The 25,587-nt window shown below is 46.1% G+C and overlaps 1 protein-coding gene across 2 annotated transcripts in view; it reads right to left on the bottom strand.

Annotated features, from left to right (window-relative positions):
- Positions 1 to 1,981: 1,981 nt before the first annotated feature.
- The window catches only part of ACER3 (alkaline ceramidase 3), a 77,995-nt gene continuing 54,389 nt past the window's right edge, over positions 1,982 to 25,587 (bottom strand). Inside the window, exons 8-11 of one of the 2 annotated variants that reach the window (XM_053307538.1) lie at positions 24,153 to 24,254; positions 23,053 to 23,157; positions 20,556 to 20,601; positions 1,982 to 13,587 (exon numbers count right to left, since the gene is read on the bottom strand). In XM_053307538.1, the coding sequence (XP_053163513.1) occupies positions 13,498 to 13,587; positions 20,556 to 20,601; positions 23,053 to 23,157; positions 24,153 to 24,254 (343 nt within the window). In that variant the 3' untranslated portion in view covers positions 1,982 to 13,497. Of the gene's footprint in view, positions 13,622 to 20,555; positions 20,602 to 23,052; positions 23,158 to 24,152; positions 24,255 to 25,587 lie in introns of both variants that reach the window. The other variant, XM_053307539.1, reaches the window with a different exon arrangement.

Raw genomic sequence — 25,587 nt, 5'->3', positions numbered from 1 at the left:
CCCCTCTGACCTGCGGGCGAGAGGCGCCAGCTGCTGCTCCAGAACCTTCGGAACGTTCCCCGGCGCTGCTTGGAGCGCGGAGGGCGCCAAGCAAGGTTCGAGAGCGGGCTTCTCCAAGCAGCCTCGCGCTGCACTCCTCCACTCGGCGTCTCTTCTTTCACTGTGTTCCAGTCGCTGTCGCCAGCTTTGCCTCCCCGAGCTCCACGCTTGCTGCTCGCTCGCGCTCTCTCTGTCTTCCCCACCTCCCCCCACTTCGCCCTTCTCGCGCTCGCTCGAGAGAGAGCCTGGCGGAAATGATGAGAGTTATCAAGCCGAAAATATCTGAAGTCAAGCAGCCGGGCGCCCAGTGCCGGAGCTGAGCAAGGTGGGGGGGCGGGACCGGGGGACTGCTCTTTGCAGACTGCTGTGCACACACACACACAAAAATCACAAAAAAAAAAAAAAAAAAAATTAGGGAAAGGCACAGGCAGGGGATCGGTGGGGGCACTTTTTGGCGCCCCCTACCGAGTGGCGCCCAGGGCATGTGCCCTGCCTGCCACCCTATCGTTACGCCCCTGCCCTTCCCCAGGAAGTGGCTGCACACCCCTCAGGGGCATATTTTTAGGTAGCACAGAGGGGTTCCTGGGGAAGGGGAGGGTGTCAGAACTTGCCACTTCCCCACCGCAGTTAGTCGGGGAGTTCTGTTAGGCCCCTTTCTTGCTGCACCAGGGCATCCTCGTTCTGTATGTCAGCCAGGGTGTCTTATTACCTCACGCAGGAGTTCCCAACCTGTGGTACTCCAGATGTTGCCGAACTACAACTCCCAGCACCCCGAGCTACAATTTGTGCCTGGGGATGATGGGAGTTGTAGTTCAGTGACATCTGGAGTACCACAGGTTGGGAACCCCGGACCTAACGGATGTGATGTGCTGCATATAAGTATTATCTATTGTGATTATGTAGATAAGACTGCAATTTAGCTGGCGCGGGCACAGAGCATCTACACCTCTAGTTCTCCCTCATCCTTGGCCCCTTGCTCTCAGCCCTCTCCCTTCAGCTTCCCCCCTCCAATGTTTCTCTCTCTGGTCGGCCACCCACTGCTTTCTTCCCCCCACGTCCCCCCACCCCACTTACTAGGGCTGAATGAAGCCTCTCTGTGCCTGCCATGTGGCCAGCAGGCGGCCCCAGAGAGGGAGGCTGAGCCACCCTCTCCGCCACCTCCTCAGCCGTTCTCCACATTCGGTCTCAGTGTGGGCCATCCAGTGCGACAATGAGGGAAGCTCATTGCTGTCATGCACTCGGAACAGGGCCTTCTCTGTTGCTGCCCCCGACTCTAGAATGCTCTCTCGGTGGCTATTCGCTCCTCAGTCTCCATCACAGTTTTTAGAAAGTGTGTTAAATCTTGGCTTTTTACCCAGGCTTTTATATGATTGTCTCTGCTGCTTCTTCTTTGTATATAGTATTTTGTATGGTTATTTTATGCTTATATATTTTAAATCTTTTAGTCAGATTCATGTTTTTATATTTTAGCTTAATATTTTAATTGTGCATTTTTATAATCTTGTCTTCATTTTTCTGTAAACCGCCTTGGGATTGTTTTAATGAATGGCAGTATATAAATTTAACTAACCAACCAACCAACCAACCAATCTATATATTTAAAATCCTTACATTGGGCCAAGCAGCTGGGCCGGAGAGGGAGGCTGCACCACCCTTTCGGCTGCCTGCTCGGCTGTTCACCTGGGCAGCAGTTCCTTCCCCCACCCACCCGTCACGGTTGAGGTCCACCCATCCCTGCCGCTATCCGGCAGCTGCTTGCAAACTCTTGCGAGAGCTGCCACACATGGGACTAGTGACAGATACGTCTTAGAGAATTGACAGATAGATAGATAGATAGATAGATAGATAGATAGATAGATAGATAGATAGATAGATTTGTGAAATACAAGATCTCCAGATTCAGCCCTATGCCGCAATACAGTCAGAAAAACTGACAATGGAGTATTATTTGAAACAAAAATATTTTAATAATTATTAGCTATAAAGTCATAATTATTGGTGTATGGACAAACTGATTAAATACATTATTTATATCTCAAAAAGCCACTTTATTGCAAAACGTGTGTGTGTGTGTGTGTGTGTGTGATATAAAGCTTATTAGTCAACAATGGGTCCCCATAGAAATATTTTGATATATATTGTATCAAAACACTTAAACATTCCTTAATACAATGGCTTTTATATACAGTTACTTGGTATTTCATGATACAGCCAACAATAAATTCAACTGTAAAGGAGAACATTTTAGAAAACGATCTAGAACAAAAAGTGTTAACACAAGATTTGGTCACCTGACAAGGTATTCCTTGTCCCTCACTGCAGGCTAGATCAATTTCCATGTTAAGCAGTAAACACCACCTTAAAATCAGTGCATTAAAACAATGCCCAAGAATCAACATTCATTTGGCTTAACAAAAAAGCAGGATCAGCTTAGAGAGCTTCGTAACATGGGTGCTTAAATATACCGAAGGGTTGCTAAGTCTTCTGGGTAGAATCTGCTCCCATGACAGTGGTAATAATGCAGCAAAATGGCATCCATGAAGAAGTGACTTCTGGGTACATGTGAGAATCCAAGAAATGCCCCCTCTAGTGGGAAGTTTAGGTATTAGTTCCTTATTATGGCAGGAGGGGGGGATATATTATAAAGGATAAATTAGCAGCAAGCACAGAGCCCAAGTATATTTGGAGAGAGAAAAGCAAATGGCAGAAGGTCAGGAACCAGGGCCTAGTTCCCATAAACAACTTGCTTCTGGACTCTGCTACTTAAGACTGTAGATGAGGAATCACATCACATGACTTGATATTTTCTGCATGGGAAATGTTGGGTGGGAATCTCTACAGTCAACTATGTGCAATCTGAAATGGTACAGTCCAGGAATCGGTTTGGCATACCATCTGCTCTTGTCTGAACCAGGCCCAAGTGGAGTTTGGGCAAACACTCCATGGGTGAATGTTTCTGCTCACATTTCCAAGTGGCTCCTCTGCCTGCTCACAGCACCCTTTGCAAAAAGCGTCCCTGTTCCCTCGTTTCTTCCCTTTCACCTTTGCTAAAATTATTTACATGGACGTGTCTAGTTACGTCAGTACTTGAATATCCAACAGCAGGGGTTCTCAAACTTGGTCCCCTGATGTTGCTGGACCTCAACTCCCATAATCCCCAGCCACAATAGCTATTATGGCTGGGGATTATGAGAATCGAAGTCCAAGATCTGGAGACCCAAGTTTGAGCACCCCAATCTTAGAGCACACCCACTTATTTTTTTTGAAGACATTCTGATTGTAGAATTAGAAAACCTTTATAGGAGCACCACTGGACAATTCTCTTGTCTGCCAAGACTTATTCTTATCAACTAAAGAGGAGGCCTCTATTGAATACTTTCACTTTGAAAGACACAAAGATGTCTGCGCTTGCTTTAAACTGCTTGCCATCTAACGCATCCTGTTTGCCAAGAATTCCATAGACGTCTAAATCTGTCACACAAGTCTGTGAGTGATGCAGGTTGCTTTTTGAGAGCAAGGCAAGAGTTTTCAAAGGACAAGGGCAGCATTTGTGTGCTTTGCTGGGATGATGAAAGACACCAATACATCACAAAATATATGGAAACAGGTCACACTTGCAAGGGGGCGGGGGAGAATACAACAGTCACCAACGGAACAAGGCATGTACAAGGAGTCTTCCGAGTCCTTAATTAAAAACGAACTAGATTGCACCGCTGATCCAGTTTTGCGAGGAGCTCACAGCTTATCTACCCATATAGCTACTTCAGAGATTTGTGGCTTAACACATGCAAAGCAAACACCATCTTGTAAAAGCATCTCTGCCTAGTCACCTGGAGGAGGTCTTTCTACACCACAGGCGACCATTTCGCAGTTAGAGCATTAAGTTGGATTATGTACAATAGCAGCAGTGGAGGAAAAGGGGGGTGTTTAAGGCAAGTTTGGGAGAGAAGAGACAGACTGCAGTCTGGAACGTGGTGGGTCCTATCAAGGGTCTTTTCGCCACCACATAATGATACACGGTAAAGGTCAAACTGGTCTTAGAAGCCTTCCAACTGGGGTCACCACATCATCAGTCACCACATCCTGAGATGATGACAAACTGTTCTTAGACACGTGGCTTCTAACCTGATGAAATCAAGATGTGATCACTGGAAAGGCCATGTTAGCCATTTCAGCATTTATTTCATCTGCATATATTTCCACTCTGTCCCAAAGTGCCTCACACCAATATTTAGAACTTCACATTAAAAAAAGAAAAGGGGGAAAAAAGCATCAACCTCTCTTTGCTGGGTTTGGGGAGGAAAGAGAGAAACAGAGAGAGGGGGACACATTCTTTCCGTAGCCCTTCTTCCGCTAGCCACTGGACACAGACACAGCATTCTGCCCCTCACCTCTGCAGCCAAAGGGCCGTTGCAATGCAAGGCTGTGGGCAAGAAGCAGCTACCATAGGTTTGCAGGGACCGAGTCCAAAAGGCACCCACCCAGGGCAGTGGCACAAGCATTGCATTGGTGTTGGGATGCAACATTTAGCATCTCTTAAAGCTGGATCCAGCTTTTTAAAAAGGAAGGCAAGTTTCTAGTCCCTAGGGCAGGTTTGGAGGAGTGCGAACAGTCCCTGGCAAAAAGCCAGGGAGGACAACAAATGATGCCAGTGGTCGGGGGTGGTGGTGGTGCGAGCTTTCAGGGCTCTGCCAAACAAGGACACACCTTTTGCAAGACAAGGATGGAATTCAGCTTCTCGACACAGCATTTTGATTTCATTTCCAAGCACAGAACACACTGCATCTAAGGTTGTCTGCTCTGAGGTAGGACATGGACCCATTAACACGCCCTCACCCCCCACCCCCCCAGCCACCAAAAAAACAAAAAGATGCTTGCCTGACCTCTCAGAAAGGAAGGAGATTCTATTCCTTGTTCCACTAAAGGCACGGAGACTGTGCAGCACACACAGACACTGTTCTCCAAGCAGCAACTCCATGGCACGTTTAAGATTCCTGATCAGTGGTTCTCTGAATCCAAAGAGTGTTCTCTTTTCCCCTTAAAGAGGAATCCTATTTTGATTCTGAAGAGGACTCTCCTATTTGGATTAATACCTCCAGAATGAGAACGCGCCTCGAAACCAGTAGCTTACTATTGAGTCTGAAACTGCCGTATCCTAAATGCATTTGGGGTTTAACGAAAGAGAAATATTGAGCCCCAAGCAGTAACTCACGCAGACACACTATCTAGTTGCCTTGAAAAGAGAGTGCAAGAGGCAATGGGATGTTTAATCCTCGGGAAAGACCTTCATGCCTTTTCTGAAGGCCTGCACGATCCGGCTGGTGGCGGCAGCAGGACACAAATCACAAGTCTGCAGGACCCTGGCCACTTTGCCTAGGGCAGTGCTCTTTACTGTAAGGCCTGGGGGGTAGACCCGCTCATCCACCCCAAGTGTGGCTTCCCGATCAATTGTTTATTGGGCCTGTGCGAAGCTTTGGCCAAAGCTGAATAATTCTCTGCAAGGCCCCTCTGCACAATGGGAAATGACTCTCGCACTGAAGGGTGTTGCTTGTTTGCCAAAAGTGGCTCCTGCTGGAAAACGAGTCAATATCACTGGCATATGGGGATTCCTTCCCTCTGCGACATTTTAGTCCAGAATGGACCAGGGTAGAGATTTGAAATGAAGATTTCCAACACAAATTGAGTTTGGATAAGGTTCCTTGAATATAAAATGTTGACTTGAGTATGATGAAGCAGATTCTTGCCACCCTCCAAGGCTCACGCCACAATAAAATAGTCTTTAAGGTGCTGCAAGATTCTCCTCTCATTTTGGCTACAAGAGAGTAACAGCCCTTTTCTTCTGAAATTAACTGTCTGAAGTTTCTCTTTCACAGATGCGGCTGCATGAACTGATAACAGGAATATGCAAACAACTGGCAGAGCCATGGAAATGCCAATTCTGGTTTCTCAAAAAGCTTATCCTTCAGAGAGGCACCCCACACTGGTAACAAGCAACCTCGGATGCAAAGCTCCTCATGGTATCAGCTAGTACAAAAATACACATTTTAAGCTCCAGTGAAGGCAGCTGACATTTCATGAACAGACCCAAGTTTCCAAATAGGCAGTCTCGCACAACTGGCAGCATTAAGTAATTCAAAACAGCGAGAAGGCAGGACAGGCATACAGTCTAAAAAGTACATTCTTCTTCTATAACGGCAGTTTTCAAAGTGATCTGGAACAAACTTGACAAGTTGGGGGCATAGCCACACTGGAAAGACATTCACGGCAAAGAGGGAGTTGATCCAAAGTTAAGTACTCCACTTCTGAACTGGATGAAGGGGGGGAAATAGGTCGCTCCATAAGAAAAGCAAACTTTCTTCACAATGGTCCATGCAATGTCTGGATAGACATCACATCGATCAGTAGATCTGCGGGTCGAGAGAACTCTTTTCCAATGGAGCCCTCTCTAGTTGGCAGATCTATTGCTCCCATCGAAAGTCTGGCGATTTTGTTTATCATCCCCCAAAAGATTTACGTTTAGAGAAAGGGTGGCCTGCCCTCGGAGAAGCCCACCATCTGTGGAGACAGGTTACATTTATTCATGCCTTTGCAGTTATCCTGTGGCAACTGTTTGGAAAGCATTGAGCCATTTTCTCAGGGTTAAGAACATAAGAACAGCCCTGCTAGATCAGGCCCATCTAGCCCAGCATCCTGTTTTGCACAGTGGCCCACCAGATGCCGCCAGAAGAAACAGGCAGGAGTTTATTTCTCAAGATAAACCCAGACTTTTCTTGCTCCTGTAGAGAGGTGTTAACAGCCACTCATTCCCTTTGTGTGCAATCCACATCCTATTTCTCTCTCTCTCTCTGGCAGGATTGTTCAAACATGGGTCCCTAGATAATAGACTACAACTCCCATCATCCTCCAGGGCATATTCCTACCCTTGTGCAGGCACACACTCAGTTTGGAGGATGCTGCAAGTTACAGTCCATTATCATCTAGTCTGCAATGGTTGTCGGCAGGAGGTCTTGGGTTGCCCCTTTTGCCTCCTCCTGCACACCACAAAGCTGCACCATATGCTCCAAGGGGAGTGGTCCAGGATACCCACAGAGGCATGCTTCTTGGATTGCATGCTGTTTCACTGCCCCCGCCTCCCTCAAATACTGGCACTCCCACAGTGATTGGCACATGGTTTGGCCAGTCCTGCCTCTCCATACCAAAGTTTTCTCATTATTAAATCACTCGCACAGTATAAAAGAGATGCAAGTCAAGAACTCTTAATTTTGCCAGAAACTGATGGCTTCACCTCCTCAACATATGTACACATTTAAAGAAGCAAGATTGGAAAATGAAGAACTCCGGATGAGTAGGGAGGGAAGGGGAAAAATATCTCAGCCTTTTGGTCCCTTCCATGATAATAAGAAAAGTGAAAGTGTTTTCGGGTGCAGAGATGGCAGCCTTTCTAAAAAGCTACTTAGACAAAAATATATGGAGGGCTATTCGCCTTTTGGCTTTCCTCACATGCACATAATCTAGTGCAGAATCTGTATTCCCGAAAAGGCCTTTTCAAAGAAAGCAACATTCTAGTCCTCATGACTTTGGATATAACGGTCATTTATTATTTCCACAAATGCTGCAAATGTATCAGAATTGAGAAAAATTGTAGGTAGTTTGTGCAACAGGTGGTGCGGGGGGGGGGGGGGGCGGTGGAGGCAAGTGCAGTGTGGGTTATATTGGGGTCAATGTTTTTTACTTGCTGCAGTCAGGTTCAGCTGTACATAAGCCAATTGTATTGAGTTTATCTTTACAACTCCTTGTGCCACAGTGTCAAAAATAATGTCAAGACCTGCTCACTTTAAATGCTCCCTTTGGAAGAAAAATCTACAGAATTGAAAACGTTTATGCAGTTCAACCAAGTCTGCATCAGAAGGCTTTTCATGAACAGCTGTAAGCAAAAGTTCTAGTTCTCTTTGATGAAGATGCCTGTATGGAGGGTGTGGACAAGGGCGTATAAGGCATCAAGAGTCCTGGGTGAGTTACAGAAAGAAGCCTCTTCTCTTGCTGTTCTAACCACCATAAGCTGCATACAATAAAGATGCGTATTGGCACTCTCCACGTTCTGTGTTGGGAGTCTGCAGAATCAGATTCCAAGGGAACTAGGAACACATTTCGGCCTGGTTATGATATAACTCTAAAGTTGCTGCGAATTACACTTACACATTTCCCCCTCCTTTGTGAACAGCATTCCTGAAGTTCGTAAAAAACCACAGTTTCCCACTCTGGTGGCATACGGCAGGGGTTCTCAAAGCGGGGGTTGGGACCCACCAGGGGGTTGCCAGCAACTTGAAAGGGGGTCAGGGAGGCAGGGACTTCACCGGAAGCAGCAAAAAGCTCCTAGCAGAGAATTCTCTCCTGGCCCGCCAGCAGAAGAAAGAGTGTGGCTTTGCAGGCACAAGGGAGGCTGTTGACTCCTGCTGTCTCCCCAACGAGGATGTGCTTTCTTAGAGATGTCGCAGAAGAGCAACAGCACTTCTTGATCGAGGGGCCAGGAGAGTATAGCTTTTCAGGAGATGAGCTTTCATGACAGCTCATCTCCTGAGAGGGACCCTTCTTCCAGCCCGTCAGCAGAAGAAACAGTGGTGCTTGGGCTTTGACAGCAGCAAAGGAGCCTACCTCTCCAACCATCTGTACACCTTGCAGACATTGGCTGGCGACACCTCAGTGTGATGGGTTGCATTTTTTAGTGTTGGCTGTTGAATTTATTTATTGTGTTGTTTAATGTGCGTCTTAATACTGTAGAGGTATAAACTGTTAGTGTAGGTATGTGCAGGAGGTTGACTGACAGCAGCAGTAATGAGATCCCTGCAAGGACAAAGAATCCCTGCTCAGAACGCAGGAGAGAGTAGTGAGAGGGAGAAAAACACAAAGTTGACAGAGGAGAAAAGGTGAGCTGGAGGCTTGGTGAGAAAAAGGGTTCTCTGGGAGGAGAGCTGGTCTCGTGGTAGCAAGAGCGAATTGATCCCTTTGATAAGCATTTGAAGAGGAGACTACAGGTGTGAGCACTGTATTCCCCTTAGGGGATGGGGCCGTTCTGGGAAGAGCACCTGCATGCTTCCACGCTGAAGGTCCCAGATTTCCTGCCATCTCCAAGATAAGGCTGAGAGAAAATCCTGCCTGTAATCTTGGAGAAGTCACTTCCAGTACTGGGTTAGATGGACCAATGGTCTGACTTGGCATATGGCAGCTTCCTGTTTTGCCAACAGGGGAGAAGAGAGAAGTGGGGCTTAGGTGGATGCAGGGGTGAATCTGCTCTCCATAGGACAGGCAGTACCTGTTCAGGAGGAAGATGCACAAGAAGGGACTTAACCAAGTGAGGCACCTGAACCCCAGAGTGGAAAAGGAAACTAAAGAACCGTAACTGCTTACCATCTCAAGAAGATTAGCATCTCTGTAAGTTAAAATAATTATGACACCATCTTGAAACCACTACGCTGATGTACATCTAGTACTTGTAACCATCACACTTAAGGAACTTTTGTTAAAGCAAATAAAGCCTGTTATTTTGTGGAAACTGTGGTTCAAGAATACTTTTATTTCCTCTCCCACAACACCAGAGGTGATGCTCCACACTACTGCACAAACAAGAGGGGAAATAAGGCAAATTCTGGCCTCTGATCCTGTCAAATCAGATTTGAGTGGTGGCAGCAAAGAGCTTCACACACCTCAGGTGCTTGGGCCTCTAGCCCCAATTTTGATAATTAAACTCAATCATGCCCAAGATTAATGTTCTGGGTTGCTTCTGCCTTTTAGGATTGACCATCAACAGTAAAGGATCCAGAAGTCAGATTAGTACTTGGCAGGCTTGCAATGAAGGCCTTGGAAAGGATATTTAGATGCCATGACGTGTCTGTACTACAAAGATTAGAATTGTTCGGACAATGGTTTTTCCTGTGACAGAAGCTGGACTTTGAAGAAGCAAGATAGAAAAAGCATTGACACTTTTGCACTTTGGTGCTGGAGAAGACTTTTGAGGATACCATGGACCGCCAGGAAAACAAACCAACAGATCATACAAATCAATCCAGAATTTCACTTGAGGCACAAATGACCAGGCTCAAACTATCATCCTTTCGACACATTTTGTGAAGACCCAGCTCCCTTGAGAAGTCTATAATGCTGGGAAAAGTTGAAGGAAAGAGAAGAACGGAATGACCAGCAGCAAGATGGATGGACTCAATTACGACAGCAATGCATGCACCACTGAGAGACCTTAGAGGCCAAGTTGAAGACAGATCATCCTGGAGAGAATCTATCTATGTGGTCGCTAAGAATTGACACCGACTTGATGGCACTCAATCAATATTATAATACAGTGGAATCCTATACATGTCTACTTGGAAGTCAATGAGCAATGTTGTGTTTTGCTAAAATACAGACTTCCCTGCTTATGCGTGCATGCGCGCGCTCTCTCTCTCTTCTATACACACACACACACACACACACCCCTTCCTCTCTTCTGATGCGTCAGCCAAAGAAGCACTGCTGTACCTGCTCTCAGTGTGGATTTTGGTGGCAGAAAAGTTTAATACATGTTTTGCATCACTGATAACATGATTGAATCACATTGCATTTGAGATTTGTATCTCACAGGGGGAGTCATGTAACTTTATACATTATTTTAGGAGGTTTACAGTATCAAAATGTTTCGAGAACCCCTGACCTATGGGAAACGGTGGTTTGTACCAGTCATAGCTTAACCAATAGCAGTTGTGCCATGTTCTCTTAACATTAAGCTATGGTTGAGCATGGCATCTGAAGCAGGCCTTCATTAAACACTGCCAAGCTGATGCCATTAAATCAATCTTGCAAATAAAGACAGTGAAGTGGGGGGTGGCGGTTCTCTTTCTCTACTGGATGGAGTTCATTGAGGGGACAAACTCCATTCTTTGATGGCAACCTGGCAGGTAAGAACTGCAAGGCCCCGTTCTGATCTGTTGACCTGTAATGGAGTGCAGGCATGGCACACCACCAGATGTCGTAGGTAGGAACACAAGGGAAAGGGGCTAATTTGCATGGGTTTTTTAAAAAGATGGAGAACCACCACAAGGTGAGTTTTCCTCACACGATTCATGTGGGGAAACGGTCTTGTGAATACAACTCTGCATGCTAGAAGGATCGGAAACAATACATGTCAGGGTGCAGCCACTTTGAATCCATAGCACATGGGTGTTTGCTTACGAGGCTCTTCCAATCTCATGAATACAGAGGGGGAAAGAATCTCATCCTGTGCGATTCTCTGGTTCCAAAAGTGGTGGTCTAAACTGAGACAGTGAGGCAGCAAGTATTCCAAATGAAGACATCAAAACCATGTATTAAATGTTTCATTGCTACGAGTCACAAGTTGGCAATCCAAACAGAGGCAGGCTGGGCTAAGCAGGGGTTCCCAACCTTGGGCCCCCAAATGTTGCTGGACTACAGCGCCCATCTTCCCCCAGCCACTTGGGAATCAGAATCCGACTGATTCTCAAGACCTCGGCTTAAAGGGTACGCTTGGCAGGCTGGACCGGACATTCTGGGCATCTGTGCATTTCATTCAGCTTAGCATGGGCCTAAAGACTGGACACGCTGCTTCGCTCAGTCAAGGCCTGCGACTTAGATGAAGTCCATATAAGTGCAAACAGCGCTTGGAAGAAAAAAGCAATTTATACAATCATAATCACATTCTTGTCATCACCCGTGAGGAGACCCACAGCCTAATTCTAAGCCTCTTGCATGGAAAGAAATAACCCAGGGCAAATTCCTGCTTTTCTTAGGGATGTAAAGCACACAGACCCTCCATCAAGTGCTGCAGGCTGCACATTGGTAGGATTAAGCTTGGGCTGAGCTTTCTAAAAAGTAAGCCACCTCAGAACTGATCTCTCCTTGGCTGCCACTTTTGGCTTTGTGCTCCCTGCCCTTTCTTAGACACTCAGGAGTAGCAGCCAAGGGGGCGGGGGGGGATATTTATTTGTAAAGAGCGCTGGATTTCCTCTATTTTTATCCTCCAAGGAGCTCAGAGTGCCACACGTGCCCCGCCAAGTTTTACCCTCACAACAGCCCTGTGAGGTGGGGTAGGCTGAGAGACAGTGGCACAGGTGCGTGACCTGCATGTTCAACGGCATGCAGTTGGTACTCTGATTACTGTTTGCAGCTTTAAAAAATGCTCTCTGAATACATATACATGGAGAGTGAGAATCTGTAAAGCTGCACACACCAGTCCATACAAGGATTATCTGGATCTCAGAAGGATCCTGTTAAAAAGAACAGTATGCATTTACAGTTGTTTAACAAAACAGAAATATAATGGGCAAACACACAATGGGCTTCCACCTTATTTGGCGGCTTTGCTTTGTTAAATCAACAGCGTGTGTGCATGTAAGAAGTGGCCCCTGGATACTCTGAAGTTGCTGTTTAGGACAAGGGAGCAAGCCCCCTTCCGGGGTCCACACCACAAGTCTGTGCGGCTAAGGCAGGTTTGTCCCTTTGATGTGCGGCCGTACTGGGGCATATGTGCAGAGAGCATTGCACTTTGGGTCTTTCCTGCCAATGTAGCCTCCAGGTTGGCCCCAGACAGTCAGCAGCCCCCAGCAACTACACAGCAAGGCAAGAGAAGCATCTCCCAGATCCTCCCCCCACCCCACACACACACACAATAAGGGATCCTAGGTCCCATCGCTCCTACTAATACTGTTTCACAGGCACACCACATAACTGCTTGGGTGGCTTGTGGAGATGGGCTGGAGAAACAGACAACCTTCCCTTCAAGGGGAGAGTTTTTCAGACACAATAGAATGTTTTAACATTCATGGGATGCTACTCTTCTGCACACAGAATATACGTGAGCAGCCCGGATTAACAAGCTCAGTTCTGGACAGAAAATGGATGCACTGCCCTGTTCACACAACAGCACCCCTCCTCCATCACCTCTTAATTATTATTATTATTTTTTGCATGTCTCTAAAGAAACCAGTTCGATGAAGATAACAGACTAAAGCTCCAAGACCACCAAGATATACCAACGGACATGCAGAATGCACTTTTAAAAGACTGAGTCCCCCGGACACCAAATGGCTCACCCAACCTCATTTGGCTCTGATGTTTCCCACAATTCAGTTACAAACATTAGTTTCCGCCAGAGATGAAAAAAGCCTGACCAGCCAACCCAAAACTTGGCAACCTGCTTTCAGAAGGAGAGCGAGCAGTTTTTCTGCAGCCAGCACAAGACACCAGCCCAGTCTCTCCAGCAACGTAACAGATACACAAAAATATTGCCCTCATTTTGTCTTGACACTGGGGGGCGGGGGCAGGGGGGAAAGAGACCTCTAATTATGGTTTCCACAGATGTATCGGCTCTTGGTTCTACATGATTTTCTGCAGCTCCAGGAGTAGAGGGAAATTTAAGAAGTCCCTTGGCGGCTCCAAGAACTTCCAACGCGTCAATCAAAATGGTTGCAGAATCGCCTTATGCATCCAGGGTCGGTGTCTTCTTGGTTTGGGATAGATATCCTCATCATGGCTTCTTGATCGATTCTATTAAGAGAATTGGCCAAATTCCAAAGAGAAACTGTTAAAAGAAAAGCCAAGGGGAAAACAAGTTAGAACATAGAACATAGGAGCTAAGGGGACAAGTCATGCTTACTACTATAAGACCAGCTCTCCTCTTCAAGTTGGATGGGTGGCTTAGATAAACATACTTCCCTTGAGATTCTTCTCTTATTATTGATCTAATTATTTATTCCTATTTTCCCCTTAGGTGATGTCAGGGGTTCTCAAACTTGGGTGCCCAGATGCTGTGGGACTACAGTTCCCAAGGACCCTCAGCCTTTATGGCTGGGGATGATGGGAGCTGTAGTCCAACAACACCTGGAGACCCAAATTTGAGTACCCCTGGGCTATAATTTGCACAATAGGCAAGAATAATAATAGGCAAGCATACCAGCCAACCAGTGAAGGGGGAATGACTGCTCCTGTGCCTTCAGAAGCAATTAGATCTGAAGCAGTCAGGGCTGAAGCTATTTGTAGTGTGGAGAAAAGCACCAGCACCTTCTAAAGTTCACAGACCAAGCTCCTGATGTGCAGGCACATGAGCTGGTAAAAAAAACAAATAAAGCTGACAACCCTAGTGTGGAGCGATAGAGAGTAGTTAAGGACTGAGTGTTTTTAATACAGAACAGTTCTAATATATAAAGTATGACTCTTACATGTCTCTCTATATTCGTTAAATCTGTATGGATAAACATTTGATAGCCAAAGAGAGACATGCATACTCCTTTTCACATTGTATTAGACACATCTCCTGGAACTCATTCATTCTTTATTTGAAATATTATTATTTATTTACATTTACATTTATATCCCGCTCTTCCATCAAGGAGCCCAGAGCAGTGTACTACATACTTGAATTTCTCTTTCATAATAACCCTGTGAAGTAGGTTAGGCTGAGAGAGAAGTGACTGGCCCAGAGTCACCCAGCAAATATTATGGCTGAATGGGGATTTGAACCCGGGTCTCCCCTGTCCTAGTCCAGCACTCTAACCACTACACTACGCTGGCTCTCAATGTCCATACATTGCATTTGCAACATTCAAAGCACTAATCAGTTATAAACAAAACCTATAGCTGAAACCGTAAAATGAACAGGAATGATGAAATAAAGCCCTGTAGTCTTTTTGGAAAGGTAAAGGCAGTTCTGGGAGGAGGTTTCTAACCTGAGGGTCAAGTGACTCGGCCCCAGGCACCACTCTTGGCACTGGCTGCTCTGATGGCACAGTCCGCACAGGTGACCGACTAGACTTTCATCGAGGAGTAAGGTCCATATGGCGGGGAGGGTGCTACATTCAGAGCCACCCTTCTTATTTAACAAAGGCCAAACAAGGGCCATCAGCTACAGCTAGCAGGCACAGGAAAATAAAGACTAAAGGTAAAGTGTGCCCTCAAATCAGTGTTGGGTTGACCACGGCCTCTTCCTGCGCAGTGTGATATGATGCCTTTCATAGCACCTTCCTAAATTGCTGCTGCCTGACATAGGCGTTTCCCATAGTCTGGGAAACATACCAGCGGGGATTCGAACCGGTAACCTCTGGTTTGCTAATCAAGTCATTTCCCCGCTGCGCCATTAGGTGGCTTTTAAAATAAAGACGATCTTTCTTTATTCCCTGCTCAGCACAGCAGGCCAGAGGGCACCTTCTAAAGTGGGGTTCTCTTCCGTTCAGCAGCGGGAAGAGCGGCTAGCCCTGTTCAGCCAAGCACAGCATCTCTCCCAGTGGCTGGGGGGGGTCCCTACTGTTTCTTTTGATACTGTGAGTCCTTTGGGGACAGAGAGTCGTCGTTTTCTCATTCCTTATGCGATGTAAGCTGCTTTGAGAACATTTTCTCAAAGTTACAGTTGAGTTACAGTTTTCAGGACCTAGACTTTAGGGTATGAGAATTCATTAAAATATTTATGCCTTTGCAGCGATAGGCTTGAGGGAGGACTAGGCCTCACAGGAATATAGGAAGCTGCCTTATACTGAGTCAGACCATTGGCCCATCTAGCTCAGTATTCTCTACGCAGACTGGCAGCGCCTTCTCCAGGAGTCTCTCTCAGCCCTATCTTGGAGATGCCAGGGAGGGATCTTGGAACCTTCTGTAATTGAAGCAGGCAGGTGCTCTTTCCAGAGTTGCCCCATTCTCTAAGGCAGGGGTGGGCATACTTGGCCCGAACAACAGCTGGAGGGCTGTTTGCTCACCCCGCTGCCCTAAGGGGAATATCTTAAGGTGCTCACATGGAGTCTCCCATTCACATGCTAACAGAGCAGACCCAGGGGCGTAGCTATAATTGGGCGAACGGGTTCAAAGAACCCAAGCCGTGCCCAATCAGGAGCCGCCATTAGCCCCTTCAGGAGCTAAGACTGGTGCTGCGTTCGCAACGCAGCACCAGCCTTTGTCTAACTGCCGAAGGGGCCACATGGCCTCTTCAGCAGTTAAGCTGCTTCTCCCGAATGGAGCCTCAAGGTTCCGTTCGGGAGCCAGACCACACTCCCCGCATCTGATGTCAGACACGGGGGCGTGGCTATCCCCTGCATCTGATGTCAGATGCAGGGGGCGGGGCTATCGGGGTGCCCACTGCGGCCGCACACGGGCCGCCAGCGGGCTAGCTACGCCCCTGAGCAGACCATGCTTAGTAAAGAGGACATTTTATGCTTGCTATCATAAGACCAGCTGTCTTCCCATAAACTGCTTGGAGGGTGGGCTTCTCCAAAGAAGGAAGAAAGCCCGGGACAATCAAATCCCTGTGACTCAATCCAGATTGAGGGGGAGGATATACTGGATAATAGCCTATAGAGGAGCAGGGGGAAGGTGTGCGTTAAGAGTTCAATTCTTCCCTGAAGGCCTCTTAAGTGAGGTCTGATCAGCATCTACTGTAAGAAAAGGAGAGACTAACAACCTTGAGCTGGGAATCAACTGTAAGTTCCTTGCCTGGAAGTAAGTAAGAAGGATAGCGGCCAGTTTAGCTAGACGTGTCAGGGAATTTATTTTTCTTCAAGTGCTTGGATCTGACTGCATAGTTCTTGTCGTACCTGGGGAAGGGTTTTACTTGAAGAATGGAAGCAGCAATTGTTGACGCCTCTATACTTTTCCTTATCTTATTATTAATAAATTGTTGTTGTTGTTGTTGTTAGAGAGTGTCATTCCTTATTGGGTCCTGCCCTAGTCAAATGCTCTTGAAGGCCAAAGACTGCTCAAGCTTTTCTTGCAAGGAGGGGTTTTCCACTTTACTCTCCCAGAATATTCCCTTGGAAGGGTGGATGGTGGCAGCCTACCTGGGACTCCTCACAGCTAGAGGAAGGATTTTGTATCCGCCCCCCAACTTTTGATCGTCACAGCCTTGCACTTTCCATTTCAAAGAATCCTTAAGGCAAATTCCAAGGCAGAATTAAACTAGAAGAACATTCATAGTGTACATCGTGTTGTCTCATTACCCTCAGCACAACCGGGCTCTTCCCCTATTATATCTAACCCATCCAAGCAGAATGCATGCCTGAGACACTGCCTGCCTCCCATCCACCCTGCTGTGACTATTTTGTAGTTCCCTTGGTTACTCATCTGCCCATGAAAGTGACTTGGCAACTAATGCACAAATGGAGGACTCCCTTCACAGCCTGAGCATTTTGTGAATATGCAAAGACAGAGGCAGCCGGGCTGTCTTTTGGCAGTTGGGGTTATAATGGCACCAGGCAAGTTTTCGTTAGGTATTTTAATCCTATGGTCAGTCAGGAAGATTCTTGACTGGATGTATGTTTGTGCACTTTGTTTCAGAATTCCTTTTTTTTTTTAATGACAATTTTTTTAAAGTGGGGGGCAAGGATTTTTTTTTTTTAAACAAGCAGGACATGATAGTGTCCAAGCACTTTTACAACCCATTGATTTCAGTAGGAAAAAGCTAAGCAACTTCCCACTGAGAGCAGAGGCTGAGATTCAGAGTGGCAATCTGGGAATGATGCACAGAGGGACGGCTTCCAACTTAGCCAGAGTCTTCCCAAACAGCAGAGCACATGTCCGGCTGAGCGTCTGCTGCTCTCCCTCGCCCCCATAAGTCCTTTTTGCCTTACAAATTATGTGTCTGACATTTCCGGAAGGCAAAAAGCACTTACAGAGGCAGGGGGGCACAGCAAAGATATCTCTCCCCGCATGCACACTCTGTTGCTTGAGAAGGCTGGCTGAGTTAGGCGTAGCCTCTCTGCTGCATCCCCGGACGGCCACTCTGGATATCAGCCCGCAAGCTTAACAGCACTTCACACTGGCTGTATGGAGCTCTTAGTGTTCCAAGCATATGGTTGGACTGTTACTGGAAGCCTGAAATTCAATCGCAATCCCAAGGTCCATGACTCTATACAAGGAAGAAGAAGAAAAACCCACACTTGAGATTTTTCTTCCAGGTAAAGAAAGGGGCAGGGGGAGGAAAATGATGCAGTATCAAAAAGCCAAGATACGGGCGGGGGATTCCCAAAGACACTGAATAAATATTAATCAGTTCTGCAGATCTTCCTGTTGATGTTGGATACAATCCCCAGAAAAAAGATATTGTAGTATGCAAATGCCTCTGATGAAGAGGTCATCTTATGAAACTGACTGTCAGGAAATTTAGGACCAGTCAAAAGTACTTTTTCACACTGAGCATAATTAATCTGTGGAATTCTCTGCCACAAGGCATGGTGATGGCTACCAGGCTTGGATGGCTTACAAAGTGGCTTAGACAAATTTATGGAGGACAGGTTTATCAATGGCTAGTAGCCTTGATAGCTATCGACTATCTCCAGGCTCGGAGGCAAGATGCCTCCAAATACCAGCTGCAGGGGAGCAATGGCAGGAGAGAGGGCATACCTTCATCTCTTGCCTGTGGGCTCCCCAGAGGCATCTGGTGGGCCATTGTGGGGAAACAGGGTGCTTGACTAGATGGGCTTTCTTGGGCCGGATCCAGCAGGGCTGTTCTTATGAACTGCACACCATCCAGTCTGTTCTTATTCTAAATCCATGATGAAACAAGTGGCATTGCTAATTATAGCAGTGGCTTTTTTCTTTCTCCCACTATGGAGAGATCCAAGGGGTGGGGAGAATTAAGGAGCCGGCTGTTCTTAAGAGTATATTTAAGCTCGAAACATGTCGGAAAATAATTGAATAAAGAACTGATTAATATTTATTCAGTATCTTTGGGAATATCCTGCCGCCCCCTTTTCTCTCGACTTTGGCTCTAGGCCCCAGGAAAGCCCTGCCAACCAGCTGGCCAGCTTTCAACAGCTTAAGACTTTTAGGCCAGTTTTTTAAAGATAGTGCAGGAGGTCTGGACTTAGCAGCAGCAAACAAATGAAAAGCACCCGTACATTGTAGCTGTTTTGCATGGGTTTTTTTAAAAAACTGTTTGTTTTTTAATGCTCTTCCTAAAAGACAGAGTAATTACAGATTTTAAAATTGTCATCTCAAAGTCCTCCCTGACAGCAGCTCCCAATTACGGCTTATTCCTGGGAGTCAGAGTAAAATAAGTTGACAGGAACAAGAATTCAGGGGCGTGCATGGATTTTACCATGGAAACCTCAGGATTATGGCCCATGAGGCTTTCAGAGCTTATTTTTACATGTTTGTTGAAAAACACTTGCAAGCCACCCCAAGTCGTTACAGGTTGGGATAAAAGGGTAAGAAAAATAGGGCTGACAATCATTTAAAGAGAAACCAAGGGTCTTGCGGCACCTTAAAAGACTAAAGGCAGGTTCAGATGACCTGCCTGAAGTCTGGTGTGTACTCCCAGTGGGCGTATCAAGCGAAACTGCCAACCTCCGGCTGGCAGCTGGATTTCCTAACTTCAGCCTGAATTCAGCCATTTGGTTACAAATCTTGGGCTCAAGCTTGGGAGTCCAGATGCCAACTGGAGGTTGACAGGTTCACATGACAGGTTCGCTAGGTGTGCACACTAGCCGGGAAGCAGGGAATTCTCCTATGGGGAGAGAGCTGGTCTTGTAGCAGCAAACACATGTGTGAGCCCTTCAAGATACTCCCCTTAGGGGATGGGGCTGTTCTGGGAAGAGCACCTGCCTGCTTGCATGCAGAAGGTTCCAAGTTCCCTCCCTAGCATCTCCAAATAGGGCTGAGAGAGACTCCTGCCTGCAAAGCGGCTGCCAGTCTGTGTAGACAACACTGAGCGAGAGGAACCAATGGCTTGACCTGGTATATGGCAGCTTCCTATGTTCTAAACCACTGGTTTCCAACTTCTTGATTCGGTGGCAACCATGTGAAGTTGCCCTAACAAACCATTGTAATAAAAGCTTTTGCAGACTTCGGTCCACTTTAGCAGATTCAATTAAAGCACTCGTAGTTGATCAATTTCATTTGCATATAAATAAAATAGCAGTGCAGAAGAAAACTCTTTTGGTTTTTAGGGTGATGGATTCATCGTCTCAGAAAGGACATTCTCTCCCATGTGAGCCTGTCACAGAAGAATGCCTCTTCTGAGGCTGGCCCCATGGCGTTCTAAGTATTTAACTTAAAAATGAATTTTTAAAAATGAATTATTTTAAAGATAATCTGCTGCCCAATTAACAGGGGACACTTTTAAAAAAACAAATCAAAAGATTAAAGCCTGCAATTAAAATTAATGAGCTGTAGCACCTCTAAAAACAAGCAAGAAAGACAGAAATATCCACACCCGGCAGGAAGAAAATGAGCCTCATCAAACCACGGGTGTGTGTGTGGGGGGGGGGGGGGGCGTTAAGAAAAAGTGTGCACGGGGGAGGAGAGATAACTGGAAGAATTTGACAGACTTACGATATCAATGCTACAGCATCATTAGAAACACAATTTTCATGCATCATTTCTCAATGGGTGTGTGTGTCTGTCTCTGGGCAAAGCACTGCATGCAAAATTTAGCATTATCACTACTACATCCTTTGTACTAACAAGCTCATGTTGTGAGGCAGCCTTGCCTGCCAGGATCGACTCAAGTTACTCTAAACATTCCGACTGCTTACCTTCACTTTTGGCCTGTACTTCAGGTAAAGCGTCCTTGAGTACAAACTAGATGGGGGGGGGGGAGAAGAAAGAAGCCTTCAAGATCAGATGAGCATTTGAGTAGATTAGCGTAAATAAGACAACTTGCGAGTCACAGACAAGCCTCTCCTTTCTGCTCTTTCACAAGAGCTAGGACTTGTCAAGAACTTGCCCGACTACCATACAAAGCTGGGGGTCCTAAGCCAGCACGGAGGTCTGGCAGCATCCTCTGAATTCTGCCCTATATGCTGCAGTTATTTTCAACGGTATTATTTTTTGGTAGCATTCTCTTTGCTGGCTTGCCCTCACTTATCTTCACTTCAGGCTTCTGGTATTTACTTCCAAATATCTCCATCGTATTGCTCCTCTCTCTTTCTCCTCTGTTCTTCCTCCAATCCTTCACTCTACAGGTACCATTCCCACCTCCCCTGTCCAGCTTTCAAATAGTACAGTACCTGCTTTCCTCATGCAACTTCCTTTCACTGGGATGGCCTTCCACCTCACATCCAACAATCATCTTATATTTTTATCCACCCAATGTGCCCTTAGAGTCCATCTGTTTTCCCTGGTTTCTTGACTGACCCTCTTTATCTCTTCCTTTCCACTCTAATACATCTCATCTCTGGCTTAGATCCAGACCTCCACAAACCAAATGACACTCATGCAAGGGGGCTTGCGGTGAGAACCGTTCCTCACTCAAGTCTGGATCCAAGCCTTTATCTCTAGACTGTAAGGCTGCAAAGTAAAGTTTTGCACATTTCCTAGAGGATAATGTTAGGTAGGGGGGCACAACTGATCAGAGACCCAGAAAGTGACTTCTGGACCTGCTGAGCAGCAGAGGAGGAACAGCAGCAGTGGTGGTGGTGGTGCCCACAGCAACCCAGTCAATGGACTGAGCCCAGAGGGAGTCAATGGAGTATCAAGTTGTAGCTCTTTCTTGCTGCCACCACCCTGCTGTTCTTTAAGGAAAACACAGGAGCCCAAGAAACCTGGGAGAGGGTGCAGTTCCAGCTCAAAAGAGGTATAGAATTTTCATTAGGCAAACAGAAACTGTTTTACAGCTGACAGTGTGGGGCAGGGATTCCTCTATGTCAGGGGTTCATACTACCCTTGAAGTACCCTAGGGATACTTGAAGGGCTCCCATGGGGTACTCTGAGCTCTCTCGCCTCCCCACGTTGCAGCTGCGTGGTTTGCTTCCCAGCCAAGGATAACTGGCTTTAAGCTGATGCATCCTCAACTATGTGTCCACAGCAGAAGGGGAGGAGGAAGATCCTCCTCCTCTGCTCCTGATTGGCTGGCTACATGCTGAAGCTCAGCGTACCCCTCCCCTCAGCCAGACTGGCTTCAGAAAATTAGCACTGAGTACTATCATTGAAAGTAAGTAAGCTTGTCATAAGAGCATTTAAGAGAACATCTTCTTCGCCATGAGCCCCATCACCCATTCAGATCATCAGGAGAAGTTGGTCTGAAGTTGACGAACCAGCTCATCTGGTGGCTACACAGGGACAGGCCTTCTCTGTCGCCACTTTAAGAATCTGGAATGTGCTCCCTGCTGAAAAAAGAGCCTCCCCTTCTCCAAAAACTTCTTAGGTGACTTTAAAGGCACATTTCCCCCCCAACTCAAGCTTTTTAACTAGCTTTGTGCACTTAAATCATTTAAAGGTTTTTATGTCTGTTTTAACTTGTTTTATGTTGTTGCAAAGTGCCCAGAAACGGAAGTTTGGGGCAGTGTACAAATAAAAACAAAACAAAAACAAATAAGTATTTTCTTGACACAGATAATTAAGCTACTTATGAGTAGCTGAGTGAGGATGTGAGCCAGTGAATGTAATAACCTGTCTCCCCAACGGTAACATTTAATTTGTGCTTTTATGCACAAGTGTGTGCACACGCACACTTATTTATTTATTTATTCATCACATTTATATACCGCCCAAACTTTCGTCTCTGGGCGGTTAACATAAAACAATTAAAAACATACAAAAAGTTAAAACAATTCAACAACTTAAAATCAATCACAAAATTGAAACCAACACATTTTAAAAGGCTGAGAAAACTTGGTTAAAAAGATGGGGGTTTAGATGTTTTTTTAAAAATTGCCACTTTTAAGTGTTACAGTTACAAGTCAGGCTACTCCAGTCACTGCCTAGCTTACATCCAGATTAAGTTACTCATAAGCAGTCTTACTGACATTAACAGAACATGTTTACTTGTCATAGTAATTTCAGTGGGAGTGCTCATGAGTACCATAGTCTGGATGTCAGCCAGTGACTGCAGTAGCCTCTCTTAACTGTAACATTTAAATTTGTGCATGCATATATAGATCTAGACAGACATTCACACATACTCAAAAATCTCTATGGGGCCTCTGAGTTGAAGATTTGTGACAGAAGGAGCACACTTGTTAAAAAAAACCAAAAACTGTTGGGAACCTCTGCTCTATGGAAAGCCCAAAAGGAAGAGAAATGGAGTCACACCTGAACAAGATGTGAAGATAGGAGCCGAGGCCTGTCAGGATGTGCCACCAAGCGTGTAACTGTGTCAAGACGCCCACAACTGGAGGCAACCTCTCCCGTAACCCCCTGTGGAAAAGAAAACAATGTCATCACAGTCTCTACTGCTAATGCAGCCAGTTATAAACCAGGAAACTCTTCCCGGGCTTCTGCACTGGCTTTCTAGGAAGTACTGGCAATACTATTAACACAACTTTTCTTCCATTCTTGCTGAAACAACTTTGAAATAGCTTGCTGAAATAGCATTTTCAGTTATCTTACTTAAGCCCAGTTCAGCCTTATCTGTACACCCATACATGTGTTCGTGTGAATGACTGTACCTGTGTACTTTGGAAAGTGAACATGGATACAGGCCCTTCAAATGCCTAGTACAGATCTGTAGCTGTTCACACTGTACACTTGTTGTACAAGTGTTGAATATAACATGCGAATGGGCCTAAAGTATTCACTGAAGCAGCACATTCAGGAAAAAGTGAATGTTCCTTAGAGACGTCTGAGCAGCAAACCTGTTCTTTGATGGCTCTATGGACTGCCCAGATCACTTTTCAGCATGCAAGGCTTTCCTGAGAGCCTTCACTGGTCAAAGTATGCATTGCATCTCACAACTAGTGTTCCCTCTAAGGTGTGTATGTGCTCACACATTTTTTGATATCCGCTCAGCTGATGGATCCCACTCAGGTTCAATCAGGAAGGTCCCACTCTGAATATATATGTGCACACACTGCCTTGATACTGCTGCCCAGAAGAAAACTCATTTCGCACACAGTTGAAAAAAAATGAGAGCGAACACTGCTCACAACTGCAGGTTAATCTAATCAACAAGCAATTTGTCCTAGAAAGGGGCAGCAGCTTGTCCTGATAGGAACACAGGAAGCTGCCTTCCTCCGAGTCAGGCCACTGGTCCATCCCACTCAGTATTGTCTACACAGACTGGCAGTGGCTTCTCCAAGGTTACAAGCAGGAGCCTCTTTCAGACCTATCTTGGAGATGCCTGGGGGTGGGGGAGAGAGAAAGATGAAGGGGGTCAGAAAACGTTACACATAGCATCTTACAAAAGGACTTACTTCAGTTTGTCACAGAAAATGTTGTCTACATTCCAGAGAAAAAATCCCAGTAAAAATAGTGTCAGGGATGTATAGCCCAGACCCCTGAGCCATGGGTATACCCTATGGAAAGAGGCAAAGTGACATTTTAGTTATCTGAAAACGGAGGTGAGCAGAAGGTAGATTGAGATTTGCAGTAGATCATCAAGGAGTTCAGGCTTTGGCTTTTAATGGGGGGGGGATCCTTCTCCCTGCCCCCACTGGGCTGCTGAAAGCAGGAATGGATGTGTTTGTATGTGACCCCTTGATAACTTGTCAAAGAGGCACCTTTGAAAGTGGCAATTCTCTTATATTTAGCAGGGGGAGAGCAACTGGCCCTATCCAGCCCCAGTACAGCATCCCTCCAGTGACTGTTGTTGGTGCCTGCCTTGTGTTTCTTTTTGGAATGTATCCTTTTGGAAGCCATCTTTAGTCATTGTTGTTTTTCCTATGTGAACTGCTTTGAGAACGTCTGTTGAAAAGTGAACATAAAAACATAAGAACAGCCCTGCTGGATCAGGCCCAAGGAGGCCCATCTAGTCCAGCATCCTGTTTCGCACACTGGCCCACCAGATGCTGCTGGAAGCCACAGGCAGGAGTTGAGGGCGTGCCCTCTCTCCTGCTATGACTAAGTGGTATATAAATATATAGTGGTCGTAGTAGTAGTGTGGAAGGTCTGTGAGCTCTGTTCCTGTTCCTCAGAGGCATCCTGTCACTTAATTCTATGTCTATCTTCCTGAACCATTATTTTGGATCTGGCTCCAGTTGGTAGACCTCAAACTTCAAGTAAAAAACAAGAGAGAGCTCCTGCAAGCCTGAAGTCTGCCTATCCTGCCTCAAAGCAGCTTTAGGCTTATTCCACAGTGAATACACTTACCACATTCCTTGGTACCTACAGAAGAACAGCCCTGCTGGATCAGGCCCAAGCCCTATCTAGTCCAGCATCCTATTTCACACCAGATACCTCTGGGAAGCCCGCAGGAAAGGGCTAAGGGCATGCCCTCTCTCTTGCTGTCACTCCCCTGTAACTGCTATTTAGTGGCATCTTGCCTCTGAGGCTGGAGGTAGCCTATTGCCACCAGACTAGTAGCCTCTGATTGACCTATCTTCCATGGATTTATCTAAGCCCTTCTTAAAGCCAGGCTAGATTAATTGCGCATTGTGTGGAAAAAGTACTTCCTTTTGTCATTCCTAAATTCCTTGGCAATCAGTTTCATGGGATGAACCCTGGTTTTAGTGTTGTGAAGAGAGGGAGAAAAATTTCTCTCTATCCACTTTCTCCACACCATGCGTAATTTTATAGACCTCTATCATGTCTACCAGCAGTCATTCCCCCCCCCCTCAAACTAAAAAGCCCCAAGTATTTTAGCCTTACCTCATAAGGAAGATGTTCTAGGCCCCTGAACATTTTGGTTGC

Source organism: Hemicordylus capensis, chromosome 3 (genome assembly GCF_027244095.1).
Source record: "Hemicordylus capensis ecotype Gifberg chromosome 3, rHemCap1.1.pri, whole genome shotgun sequence".
Taxonomy (NCBI): Eukaryota; Metazoa; Chordata; class Lepidosauria; order Squamata; family Cordylidae; genus Hemicordylus; species Hemicordylus capensis.
The sequence above is the reverse complement of the archived record's forward strand: the minus strand, read 5'-3'. Positions and strand labels throughout refer to the sequence as shown.